Consider the following 14,158-nt stretch of genomic DNA (forward strand, 5'->3'; position numbering starts at 1 on the left):
GTTGAATCAACAGGACTTGGTGATAGATTGAATGTGGGGGCAGAGAAGAAGGCAGAATCTCAGCTGACTACCAGGTTTCTGACTGGAGCAAGGGGGCCAACGGTGGATGGAGGTGCCATCTATTGAGATGAGTACAGGCAGTACAAGAAGAAGAGGCGTTTTGGTCAAGGTAGTGGGAAGAAACTTTCAGTTTGGGGACTGCCATTCCTTGCCATTCTTTTGTAGTGAATCTTTCCAGAAGCTTCAGGAATAAGGCAAGTAATGAATTTTTCCTTCTAATTGACAGACATTTGGAAACACCGCCTCAGGAAAGCAGGCTAATCTTCCAACATTTCTTCACTAGCTTGCTGGAAGCAGGAGGGCTATGTTTTTGGGACCCTGGCCTCTTTGTCACCTTATGCTCTGGTGTGCGGCTCCCAGAAGACAGCGAAGACACCATGGCCTTGCGGCCTTCAGGCTCCTGTGGTGCTTGCGCCTCCTGGCCCTCACGACCATCCCGCAGCAGGTGTGGGCGCCCCCTTACAAGATAGGGGTAGTGGGCCCTTGGGCTTGTGATCCGTTGTTCTCAAAGGCTCTGCCTGAGGTTGCTGCTCAATTAGCCATTGAGCGGATCAACAGGGACCCATCGTTTGACCCGGGTTACTCTTTTGAGTATGTGATTCTCAATGAAGACTGCCAGACTGCCCGAGCCCTTTCCAGTTTCATTTCTCACCACCAGATGGCCTCAGGATTTATAGGCCCTGCCAATCCTGGCTACTGCGAGGCCGCCTCGCTCCTGGCAAACGGTTGGAACAAAGGGATTTTCTCTTGGGCTTGCGTGAATTACGAATTAGACAATCAAAACAGCCACCCGACCTTTTCTCGGACAATCCCTTCACCCATCCGGGTGCTGGTAACGGTCATGAAGTATTTCCAGTGGGCTCACGCCGGAGTCATTTCCTCCGCTGAAGACGTTTGGGTGCACACGGCCAACCGAGTCGCAAGTGCTCTTCAGAGCCGTGGTCTACCTGTAGGGGTCGTCCTGACCACAGGACAAGACAGCCACAGCATTCGGAAGGCTCTCCAGCAGATTCGCCAGGCTGACAGAATTCGCAGTGAGTGCTTTCTCCCCGCGGAGGTTTAAACGCGGCTTGGGGCGGGGCGGGGGTGGGGGGGCTAATATTACAATCTCCAAAAGGTCTCCTACCCTCGCACCCTAGGAGAGCACATTACTCCCCAGGTTTTCAGGCGGCCGCCCTCTTTCACTCACACTCAGGCTCCAAGACCGTCCAGCTTCAAGGGAGCCTCCTTTATGAACGAGATAAAGGTACAAAGAACTCGGTGGTTAAAATGCCCTTCGGTCCCAGTGCCTACTCTCAGCATCATGGGAGCCACCCCCCCACACACACACACGCCTTTAGGACCCCAATAGTTTCAGATCAGCCAAAGAGGGGTGCTCTTATGGCTCCAGTTTGGTCCATTCTTGTCACCTGCTTCATCACATTTCACTTGGAACCTGTCTTCTCTGGACTCCACAGTATACATCTCCCTTCTGTCCTCTGCCTCCACCCCCCCCCCCCCGCCCCGGGCCTCCCAAAACAGGGCTTATCTGTTTGCAGCACACAACTAGCTGATTCGGAGGGACCTAGCTGATAAATAAAAGCATATTAAAATGAGGAGACAGCCCAGATTTTAACCTTTCCCCTTCCAAGAGAAGGTTGATGTTCAAAGGTGATTCTTGCAGAGACAATGGACAAAGCATGAAGCAAAGGGCTGACCCAGCAAAGCTACCATCACCAGAGTGAGCTGAGTAGATTTGGGGGAAGAGGAGCCCTTCCTGGTCCTCTTGAATCCGATGTCTCTTACTTATTCTTATTGCCAAGCCCTTGTGGCACTTGGTTTCGATATTTTCTATTCCAGTTTTTTTTTTTTATTAAGATTTTATTTATTTGACAGAGAGAGACACAGCGAGAGAGGGAACACAAGCAGAGGGAGTGGGAGAGGGAGAAGCAGGCCTCCCGCTGAGCAGGGAGCCCGATGCGGGGCTCAATCCCAGGATCCTGGGATCATGACCTGAGCCGAAGGCAGACGCTTAACGACTGAGCCACCCAGGCGCCCCTCTATTCCAGTTTTTTAAGGCTCGACTTTTTTCTGGAAAGTGGCAGTGATTTGTGGGAACACTGCTCATTTCCCCATTGCAGGCCACTCCACCGCTTGAGAACGGACAGCTCAGAAACTACTTGTCAAATTGATTACTGCTAGGATTAGTCCTGGTCCCAGTCATTTTCTTAACATAACAATGGGTTTGTTAGAGAATGGTCCGGGTTAGCCTGGCCTATACACAGAAGCCCATTTTAAGGTTCAAGTGTCACCAGTCTTGGACCTTAATTATGATCATTATGGGAAGATGAGGGCAAGAAGTTTTAGTTCCTGGAACTACAGTAGTCCGCTTCCAGCTCCGGCCTACAAGATCCTGTAATGTTAAGCAATCAGTGTGGCTCTGATTACTTCATAATAGAGCTTGATACTTTCAAAGCAGAGCACAGAATCATTTTGAAAGATATAAAACCATTTCCAGAGAGAAGTCATGCCAGAAACAGGCTCACAGATTTTGTATCATAATTTTAGAGTATGTTACAAATCTTCACGAAGCCCAGTGTCTCCTGCAAGCTTACATTCCAGGAGTGTTTCACATCCCGCCCATTCTAAATAGTATACTCTTTGAAATGACATTTTGGCCTCTGCCATGAAATGTTAAATAAATCCAGGCTCTGAAACTCTCTGGGCTGTCAGACCGAGAGAAGTTAGGATTGAGTGCTCACCACCCACAAGTCCTTTGAGGCAGAGAGGTAGCAAATGTACATATCATTGCCTTCCTCTTGGAGATTCATTCCTTTAGGTCAATGGTTCTCACTCTGACTGCACGCTCGAATTACCTGGACATCTTTTCAAAATGACTGGTGCTAGAATGCCACCTCCAGAGATTCTGGTGGTCTGCAGTGGGGCCCCAGCAGAGGTATTTTCAATAGCCTCCCAGGTGCATGTAAAATGTAGCCAGGGTTAAGAACCACCGCTGTAGGGGCGCCTGGGTGGCTCAGTCGGTTGGGCATCTGCCTTCTGCTCGGGTCATGATCTCAGGGTCCTGGGATCGAGCCCACATTAGGCTCTCCATTAGCCGTGAATCTGCTTCTCCCTCTCCTTCTGTGATCTCTCTTGCTTTCGCTCTCTCTCAAATGAATAAATAAAATCTTAAAAAAAAAAAAAAGGAACCACTGCTTTCAGTTAATGAAAATGCAAATAAATGTTCCTTACTTCGGGTTGCCAGTCATTTTGGTCTTAATATAACTTTGTTTAATCAGATTGCTTTCTTTGTAACAGTCTGCATCAGCCCATTAAAGGAATGGAAGTTTTAAGATGGGGTGGGGGAGAAGCCGAGGGAGGAAGGTCTGTGGTTATGGAGCAGAGGCCGACCCTGGGTAGGGAGGACAGCAAGGGGAAGTGAAGTAGGGACTCAGAAAGGGAGAGAAAAGGGAGCAAAGACAAAGCTCTGCACTGCAGGATTTTGCCTCTGGTTTCTGACAAAACATAGGCAGACTCAGATGGGGCATGCTGGGACCTCAGTGACAGGAGTTGGAATGTGGGTAGGGGTGGGGAGCAGGGACACTGAGCCATCAGCTGGGCTGTGGCCTGAGTATGACCTCTGACAGTGTGGCATATCCAAAGGTGTGCGGTGCTCACATTTGGTATAGCCAGTTGGTGGCATCGGAGGGCACGCCAAAGCCGTGGGTGGGGTGTGACGCTAGGAGTTGCGGAAGGGGAGTGAGTCAAAGTAAGATAGCCTTGTTGTCGGGTGAGAACAGTGTCCCCGCCAGTAGAAGCATGAGAAACAGGATCCGGAGTATGAACATAAATAGACTCTCAGGACTTGAACCAAGCGGCCTGGGGTATAGGGCCCAATTCCTGTCCCAATAGAAAGTGGGAGATCTGGTGAGAAACTGAGCCAGAGGCCAGTGAATATGGACTGGGGCAACAGGGCAGTGAGGAAGGTTACAACACATGAAGCACAGCATATACCAGATCAAATCTCTGACTGATTTTTCTAGCCCCTCTTATCTGGTCGGGCCAAGACAGCTGAAGTATTCCTAGCTGTTACCTATCTTGATTGAAAAGGCACTAAGCTTTTTGTGTGAGCTCAGCTGAGCCTCTTCCCTATTCTGCTGGATATGAGGCTACTCCTTGCACTGTGGGCCCCCACCCGAACCTTCAGAGAAGGACCTTTTGTGATGTACAAAATGCGGTGGAAACGGATCCTTTCCTTCGGAGAGGCCCAGCAATAATCTGGCAGTAATAAAAATAGTTAAAAGATGGTTTTTGTCTGATCTGCTGCTCACAATAAGCAGTGATCCCAGCCCCGTGTGGTGGTGGTATGGAGGAATGGTGGTGGGGAGGAAGGGGAGAGAAAGCGAGTCTACTACGGGCTGGTGTGTGGCTTCTCGTTTCTGTAAATTTAGGTTTCCAATTAAGAAGTATCGCTGGCACCTCAATGGAGTCAGAAGAACTGTCTTTCTCAGAAACAGGTCTAAATTGTGCTTACACAATACCGAGGCAGTACTAACATTTAATAGTAAAGATGATAATAGCAATAATAATGGCTGTGGGCTCTTTGGACCGGAAGCAGCAGGGGAGTTATTTGATGCTTCCATAGAGACAATGAAAGCAACCATAATACCACTTTACATGTGAACAGCTCTCTACAGTTTACAAGGTATTTGCATATGTTTAATCTCATTTAATCCTCAGGATTACCCAGAAGATAGGTATTTCCTTTCAAGTTTTACAACACCTGTGAGCCTCACCTCACAAGTAGGTAGGTGTAGGCCTTCTTAACAACAAACAATGGGGTAAGTGAAGTCCCAGAGAAGGGGAGATTCGGCCTCTCCCAGATGCTCAGCTCCTTTCCCTGAAGCTTCAGAAGCAATTACCAATAATCTTTGTTTCTGACAGAGTCAAATAGGAAAGATCGTAATCAGAGACGAAAGGCCTCAATTCACAGTCGGGGCTGCTGTACATATTTATGGAGGTTGTACCTGGCACCGGGGGATCTAGCTGAGTGGGCAGGAGGGCCAAAACCCAGTTCATTCTCTACTTAAACCATGAGCCCTGGTGGACGTTTTGATCCCATGGTATAAAAGAGCATCAACTCACCGCGTGGAGCACCGGTGGGATTGCAATTCCCCAGAAGAGGTTTTTTGGTTTGGTTTGGTTTGGTTTGGTTTGGTTTGGTTTTTGCTAATTCTCACAAAGGTTAACAGGAGGCCCCACTGAAAAGCTCTTTGGAGAACTTTTCAAATGGCTATTTCAAATTCTCCTCTCCTCTCATCACCTTTTTGCCTATGGATGCTTGGCTGACTGGGAAATCCTTTCCATTTGGGCTTACCGGGTTGTTGAACCATTGGGAATGCCTTTAAATCCTTTCAAATTAGGAATGCTTCATTACAATATGATATTTAGTAAATAGAACACAGAATGGTCTTCTCTTGTTTGTCCAAAATTGAAGACCTTATTACTATGTTATTGCCAGGGATCTGGCTAGCCTCTTCCCACCTATTGAAAATTATTGTACATTAAAAAAAGACAAAGAAATAATAGCAACATTGGTAATAGCTAATATTTCCTGAGAGTTTATTGCGTGCTAGTCATTTTGCAAGGGCTTTGTACAGACCATCTCATTCAGTTCTTGCAACATCTCTATGTAATAAGGTTATTATTTAACACACTTTATGGATGAGATTTCAGAGGCCAAAAGAGGTTGAATAACTTGCCAGATGTCACACAGCTAGTGAATGGGAAAGCCAGGCTATGTACTCAGGTTGGTCCAAAGCAGAGCCTCTCAAACCTTGGTGTTTACCAGAATCCCCTGGAGGGCTTGTTAAAACACAGATTTCGGGGTTCCCCCTCCGGAGTTTCTGGTTCAGGAAGGAAGCAAGCCTGGGGAAGGGCCCCAGAATTTGCATTTTTTAAAAAGATTTTATTTATTTGACAGAGAGAGAGGGAGATCACAAGTAGGCAGGCAGGCAGGCAGGCAGGCAGAGGGAGAGGGAGAAGCAGGCTTCCCGCTGAGCATGGAGCCCAATGTGGGGCTTGATCCCAGGACGCTGGGATCATGATCTGAGCCAAAGGCAGACGCTCAGCAGACTGAGCCACATAGGCATCCCCAGAATTTGCCTTTTTAACCAGTTCACAGTGGTGCCCGTGCTGCTGGTCCAGGGATCACTCTTGGAAAACCACTGGTCTAATGAAAGACTTATACTCTGCTGCCTCCTGTCTACCTGAAGTATGTTCCCAAAGCATACTCACTTGAGATCGTGTGTGCCAGATAAGGTGTATAATTCGGCTCTTCCATTTTTCTTTCTTAATTGTTGGGTCCACTGATGAAATTCTTTGAAGCGCCCCAAGGTAGCCGGTGTTGGCCTTATTTTCCTACAGTAATAACAACAGTGATACTGATAATATTGTGGCTAAGAGCCTTCGTGTTGATAGGGCATTTGGTATAGGATTTGGTATGGAAAAGCATAAGTAAATGTAAATGGTGAAAGACCACCTGCTCTCATGAATGGGTCCGATATCAGTAATGATAAAATTATTGAAGACCCAGCACAAGAGGAAGTCTCTAAAGAGGCATCCTGCATCTAAGCTTTCAACATTTAAGAGGCCTTATCTATGTAGCAGCTGTAAAAAGTTGAAGAAAACATGTTGCAAGGTGTGGAGAAATATTAAAAACTTATCTCAAGCTGGGCAGCGATGTGAAAGCAATAAATGCACTTGCAGTACCAGTTTTATTGGGTATGAGAAAACACGATCTGATGTAGGTGGTGGTCTCTGGACTTAAAGCCAAAAATGTGTGTGTCGGGGTGGGGGTACCCTTAGCTGATAGAAACAGTCACACAGCGCCCAGAGCCACGTTCTTACATTGTGCTTTGAAGCCGCCTGCACCCAATCACACTAGGGGGCGGAGCTTGGAAACAGTCAGATTCCAGAGCCTCCCACTCTCTTCTTATGCATCCATTTTATAGACTGAATAGAAGAAAGCTGACAGGAAGAGGCTCTGGATGTACTTCTTTCACAGAAATGTATGGCCAGATGGCTGAACCCTGGGGGAATGTGAGACTTGGGGGAAATCACAGAGCATGTCCCCTCCCTTCCTCTGGCTTGTGTACCTTCCCCCCCCTCAACATTTGTTAAAACAAAATAGGTTAAAATAAATGTCAGTGATAGGAGATGTCACAAAAGGGTTAGAATGAAGATAAAGAACAGTAGAATTCGGAGGGGGGTGTTTCTGTGGATTGGGAGCAATACTGTGGGCTCACAGTATGAATACAACTCCTAAGGACTAAGGACTTAGGTGTGAGACTGAGCCCGTTTTCCTCCACTAAGGACTCTATAGCCAGTAATCTGTGAGAAATAAAGAAGTGAACTTTGCCTTCTGAGAAACACAGTTCCTCTATCTCAAGGAACTATCAGACAGAATATTTCCATATAAGAAGAAAAGTGGGAGTTGAGCAACTTAGTAATAGACTTTTCCTGGAGTTTCATGATGTTTCTTGCTGCTAGTGTTGAGGGTGAAAGAGAAGGTCCTGGACAGGCTGCCCTAGTGGGTACCACAGTATGAAGACATAGCCGCTGGGTGTCTTCGGTGGGGCTCAGGAAGCTTAGAGAAAGTGCTAGTATCACATTGTGGTGAGCTGGGATCTCAGCAGGATGTATCTCCTGATCCTTGTTTTGGCTATAGAGTGGCTGACTGTTAACAATCGGGATGGAAACTTACAAATTAGTATTATTCAGTGATCACCCATTGACCCAGGCCTTGTCTAGGATTTAAGGTTTCTGTCCACTAATCCTTTCCTGACAACAACTTACAGGTAAAATCCCATTTTAATGAATGTAATTTTGCGATAATAAAGCTATTTAGTAAAATCATCATGTAGAACAGATGCATCCACAAATCCCTATTCACAAAGCACTCAATCTACTAAATTAAGATGCTGTTGTTTGAATTCAGTATTTATGCTTTCTACTTTAGTCATGTTCAATGGCAAGGTCTTGCCATACAAAAAATGGAGGAGACCGTGATCATACCCTCTCGAGGCTTCCATTTTCTCATCTGTAAAATAATGAGGGGAATGAAAGGAACTAGTAGGTCTCAAAGAGTCTTCCCAGTTATAAAAATTCTGACTCTTTGTCTAAGATATCCTTAGTATGGGCCAATGAAAGAAAAATTACAAGGAGAGATTAAGGTTGAGGGTAAGGTCTTGAGCATAATTAATGACACTAAGCATTAAGGACAAGTATGGTAGAATTTACCTGCCAGGTAAATATCACTTCAACTTGTTTTTCCATACTAACCATCAAAATATGACCATGCCTCTCATCTCAAGGAACCCACAAAAGATACCCAAGTGTACAACCTCTCTGAATTTTTCAGGCATTCGTTTAAACAATGTTCATTGGGTGCATAAGATGTACCAGGATACAGAGATAAAGAAGACACAGTCCTTGACCAGTCATTGGGGACAGGCTGATGCTGAGAAAGGGGTACAGTATGATAATGATTGTTTTTTTTTTTCTTCAAGATTTTATTTATTTATTCGAGAGAGAGAGAGAGAGAGAGAGAGACAGCTAGAGAGGGAACACAAGCAGGGGGAGTGGGAGAGGGAGAAGCAGGCTTCCCGCCGGGCAGGGAGCCCGATGCGGGGCTCGATCCCAGGACCCTGGGATCATGACCTGAGCTGAAGGCAGACGCTGAACGACTGAGCCACCCAGGCGCCCCTGATAATGATTGTTTAATAGCTGGTTCGTGGAAGGAAAATAGCCCTGATTTGTAACGTTTGCCAATTTTCATGGAGTGATTTCCATAATTACTCCCACCATGCCCAATTTCAAGCTATCAGTCTGACACTGACTAACGCACAAAATCCCTGAAAATTTAACCACAGGCTCTTGTGAACCAGCACCAACCAGCTCCAGCATACTTCTGAAGGGGTGTGACCTTGGGAGAGGTGGCTCTCCTCAGCTGAGGGCAATTCTCAGAGAGGTGTTAGCTATCATCTCCTAACACCGCCCCACCCCCAGCAGCTAGGAGAATGAGAGCTTCAGTCGTGAAGGCTGCAGCTGGGTGGTACACCACGGCACCCACTGCACGTAGTGTATGTTAAAGTATTTGCTGTGTTTCAACCAACACAAAGCACTTAATTCCATTTAACGTTCCATCTAGTGAAGTAATTTTAATATTCCTTGAAATGTAGTAAATACAATTTTATCTCTTTTGGGTAATCTTGGTCAAGTCACCTAATCTCTGTCTTTGTTGAAGATGCCAATATTGACTTGCTTGCTAAGGATCCTGGTGGATGAACTGGCCAACTAACTGAAACACCTGACTTAACTCGTTTTTCCCCCTCAGTGGACCTGTTACTGGACTAATTTGACCAAACTGATTCACGTTTAATGGTGTAACCAAATTTAAGGACTTAGATGTCTTTGGTTCTAGATTTTCCATCTAAATCCAGCTCTTTGCTTGTCAAACCTCTCTGGCACTCCATTTACCCATTATGCAATATGTAATTATGAACAAAGGAGGCTGAATTCCTTGTGTGGCTCATGAACTAGCTCCAAAGATATCCCAGAGTATTTGAAGGAAGATTTAAGGATCAGAATACATGTAAAACCTCTTAGGGCAATTATATTGAAGGAACTAATGGTCATTTGAAAACTCAAAGTTACACTGTATGTGTGTGTGCGTGCATGTGATTTAAATCATCTTCATAACTTGCTAGTTACACCTTAAAAAACTGGAAGGTATCAGCTCTAAGTCAAAGGGGCAAGTTTCTGGGGGTATTTAACCAGTGTAAAAAAATGACTTTGGAAACAGATGAAGAAATATGTAAACGCCAAAGACCAGTCATTGAACGTAGTTAAGCGTATTCAGTCCCTGAGATTAAAGGTTCCGTGTAAGCACGTATAATTAATATTTACCAATAGCAATAGGACCTTTGCCTTTCTTCAAGGAGCTCAGAATACTTGCCAGGCATTATCTAATTAAACTACTCAATGTACCTGTGAAATGCTTTGGAATCTACATTTTAAAGATGTGGGCACTGAAGCACAAGTGGGCTCAAACTAAACTCATTTAGCATGCCAAGGGCGAAATTGGATAGAAGACTTTCAGTCTCATGATCTTGCTGCCATTCTTCAACCGTGGCCTCCTCTAATCCACTCTATTCTAGCATGGCCTTGCCAAACAACATAGTTTCGTAAGTCTAGGAAGAATTAAATAGACTGCAAAGTAATTCCAATTATAGGGAAGTTAGATTTTTAAAAGTTGAACATATCACCCATAATATTATTAGCATTTAGAGGTCAGTGTGAGCTAGTGCCACTCATTGTCTACAATGGCCACGGTAAGGGTGGGAGCAGTTGTGCAAAATCTATTGGAATGTTGTTTGCAGGAGCCGGGCCCTAAGTAGCAGTGGTGGCTCTGAGAATGTCCCCCATCCTCTCCCTCTAGCCTTCTTATTCTTAGGTACTATTAATAGCTACTATTTTTTGAGCGCTATGTGCTAAGCCCATTATACGAATTGCTCCTTCAATCATCACTACCACCCCATGAAGTACATATTTATGATCTCCATTTTATAAACGAGGCAGAGAGAGGTAAAGCAATTTACCTAAGGGTATACAGCTAACAGTAATTAGTGACGTTAAGATATAAACCTGAATCTTCCAATCCCAAAGCCTGTTCATTATGCTACCTCCCATTTGCTAAATACGTTCTTGTTCCTGTCTAGCAGTAGGCTCTGCAGGCTATATACGTATTTGTGACATCCCTATGCCTAATCCAGAGTCCCTGAACATACCTCAGCCTTAGCTCAGGGTTTCAACATCTTGATCATCTTAGAGGCATAAGATAAAAATCGTTTACCAGTTGGTTATAACACATTTATTTATTTCTCCCTCTGTGGTTTTTGGAATTCTATTTTTCTAACATATTACCGCCATAACCTCCCTGCTTTGTTGGTTTCAGTAATCATCATGTGTATGCATTCGGCCTTGATTGGGGGAGAAACTCAGACGCATCTCTTGGAATGGGCTCATGATCTGAAAATGGCTGATGGAACCTATGTCTTTGTTCCCTATGATGCCCTGCTCTACAGTTTACCTTATAAGCATACCCCCTACCAGGTCCTGAGGAACAACCCAAAACTCCGGGAAGCCTACGATGCTGTGTTGACCATTACAATGGAGTCCCAAGAAAAGACCTTCTATCAAGCCTATACTGAGGCAGCAGCTAGCCATGAAATTCCTGAGACGCTGGAGTCAGATCAAGTAAGTGCAGATTTACAAGTTATCATAAGCAGAGGCCCTCAAACATCAGGAAGGTCAATACTGTTCCTATGAAAAGCCTCTATTCTACAGGCAGCCCAATCAAGAGCAGGCAACCACGCACAAATTAAGAACACCTTTTGTTTGCAGAAAACATTTCTAAAACAGACACATCGTTGAAGCATTTTTTTATTGTCAAGCCACCCACAATGACAGCATGCAGCCATGAAGAATAAATAAAAATATATTTAAGAACAGGAGAACAAAGCTTTTATATATATTAGTGCTGTTCAAGGGAGCTAGAGAAGTCTTATTTCTGACCCAAGTTCAGCTGGTTTGAATAGTTCTAAATCTATTCAAAATAAAAGAGAGCTGATATATGAGACCATATTAACTTTATCATTGATAAAACTGGTATTAGAGAATGCGGCTTCTGTTTGTAGGCATTCGAGCTTCCCAGTACTGAATCTGAGGATTACCCAGACTTCTCCACCTAGTCAACAGCATTGCAGGACCACCATATTCTGGCACCACAAAGGCATGCCTTTTGTAAAATGTACAGCCCGGAGGAGCATAGTGGGTGTGGGCTTCCTATAGGTAGCTGGCTCCCAAGAGAAAGAAGTTAGGAGGGACTGGGCCACACATCTTTAGTTCTCCTTCCAAATTAACCAGTAAGGTAAGTCACTCCTCCTTTGTGGGAAGGAATGAGTAAGGGGACGAAGAGAGGTCAGGTGTGTTTTTGCTAATAGAGCTATCTCGGTATGAAAGGAATCATTTGGAATGGGGAAGAATTCCTCCCTTCTAATATGCGAGACATGATATTTACATGTGTATAAATGAATATATGTATAAACATATTTCAGATTCAAATCACAAACACTTAAGGGCTGGAGAAAGGTAAAGGAGTAGGGAGGGGAAGAAAGCAGAGAAAGACAAAAACAAAGAGGAAACATCCAAAAAAGACAAGGAATATGGGAAGAAGGTGGTGAGGCCGAAAATACCAGTTAGATTCGAAAAAATACAGAGGGGGTTTTTATAGGTTGGAGGCTAGATGTAGAAGAAGGCAGTCATTTTTAGAAGTATTTAGAATAACACGTAAGTAGGATTAAAAGTTCTAGCATTTGCTAGCATAGTGTATTAGTTATAATGCTTCTGGCTGTAAGTAATAGACTGTTCAACACAAAATGGCCCAAGTGATTTTTCTTTTCAAAATTTGAAGGTATGGGTGTTCAAGGGGCAGTTAATTCATCAGCTCAATGATGTTATCAATGAACCAGGTTCGACTCATCGTTCCACTTTACAAGCCATAGCATGCTGTCTTGCCATCATGATTTGGTTGGTCTTATGGTCCCATGATGGCTGCCACAGTTCCAGACATCACATATTATAGGTGGAATGGTCTCCAGATAAAAATGGGGAATGACTTTCTCTTGTGCCTCTTTTTAAGAGTGAGGAAATCTTTCCCAGAAGCTCCTCAAGCAGACTTCTCTCCATACTTTCCTGATCACATTCATGTCTCATATGCATACCTAAATCAATACTTTAGAAAGAGGAACAAGACCATCATGATCAACCCTATGGCTGTTGGAAAAATGTGAACAGAATTGAAATTCTGTTAGCAGGGAAGAAGGCTGTCAGGTAGGCAGCTGATAATGTCTAACACTCAACGTTCTCCATGATATTCTCCTTTATATCCACCCTTTATTTCTTTATCCTGTGGACTGCTTCTGCCTCTGAACAAATGATTCAGATAAGACTTAGGTTTAGTTTAAGTATGGATAACAAAGATTTTGCTGATTCTTGTTCTAATAAAAAAGTGACTAGCAGAGATATTAACAGGGCAGATTTTGAACTTGATTGCTACTGAGATGTTTATAATAAATCTTTCTTTTGGGAGACACACACATGTTTAAAAACAAATGGTCAGTTTGGTCAAGAATTGCAAGAATCCCTCAAACTGCTAAGAATTGTTGCTCAAACCAGTTGTTTGGTATATTTATAGGCAAGCAAAGAGATGGTGAATTTTTGTACTTTTTAGCCAATGATATGGCACCACATCAATACAGACTAAGTCTTTTTACTTTAATCACGAAATTGAGGGAAGGAGAAAGATGTGTGTGTTTCTGTATTGTAAATCATACATACATATGAACAGATATTTTGATACAAAAAACTCAGATCTTCTACTCTTAATATTTGATCCAATCTCTTTGTGCTTGTGGAAAACATAAGGTAATTAAGGCAAGGAAAAAAAAAGACACCTTTATCTTGGTTGCTAGGCAGCCTGCACTCTGCTTTAGACAAGAAAATAGAGCTAAAACAAAGAATCTAGATCTTATAAAACAGCTTATTTGGATGCATTTCCACCCCCACTTTGCAGGTGCCTAAGGTATACCCTCATAACCAAAGATTGAGAGAAGGATGAGACAGTTATCTTCAGATTTCTGATAAACAAAACCCCCTTTTACCTAAAAATTAGTTTGCTAAATTTTTGAAGGCAGCTGGTATAGCAGAAAGAGCATATGATAAAGAGTTAGCCACACTTGGGTTGAAATCCCAGGGTTCCACTCTTACTAGCTGTGTGTCCTTGGGCAAATTACTTACACTTTTTTTTTTTTTAAAGATTTTATTTATTTATTTGAGACAGAGAGAATGAGAGACAGAGAGCATGAGAGGGAGGAGGGTCAGAGGGAGAAGCAGACTCCCCGCCGAGCAGGGAGCCCGATGCGGGACTCGATCCCGGGACTCCAGGATCATGACCTGAGCCGAAGGCAGTCGCTTAACCAACTGAGCCACCCAGGCG

At 44.1% G+C, this 14,158-nt stretch overlaps 1 protein-coding gene across 1 annotated transcript in view; it reads left to right on the plus strand.

The window, feature by feature from the left end:
• The first annotated feature begins 364 nt into the window (after positions 1–364).
• GUCY2F (guanylate cyclase 2F, retinal) overlaps positions 365–14,158 on the plus strand; it is an 87,099-nt gene continuing 73,305 nt past the window's right edge. Inside the window, exons 1-2 of the mRNA XM_031032151.2 lie at positions 365–1,094; positions 11,057–11,358. Coding sequence (XP_030888011.1) covers positions 365–1,094; positions 11,057–11,358 — 1,032 coding nt within the window. The remainder of the gene's footprint in view (positions 1,095–11,056; positions 11,359–14,158) is intronic.

This window comes from Leptonychotes weddellii, chromosome X (genome assembly GCF_054177405.1).
Source record: "Leptonychotes weddellii isolate Sample4059 chromosome X, ASM5417740v2, whole genome shotgun sequence".
Taxonomy (NCBI): domain Eukaryota; kingdom Metazoa; phylum Chordata; class Mammalia; order Carnivora; family Phocidae; genus Leptonychotes; species Leptonychotes weddellii.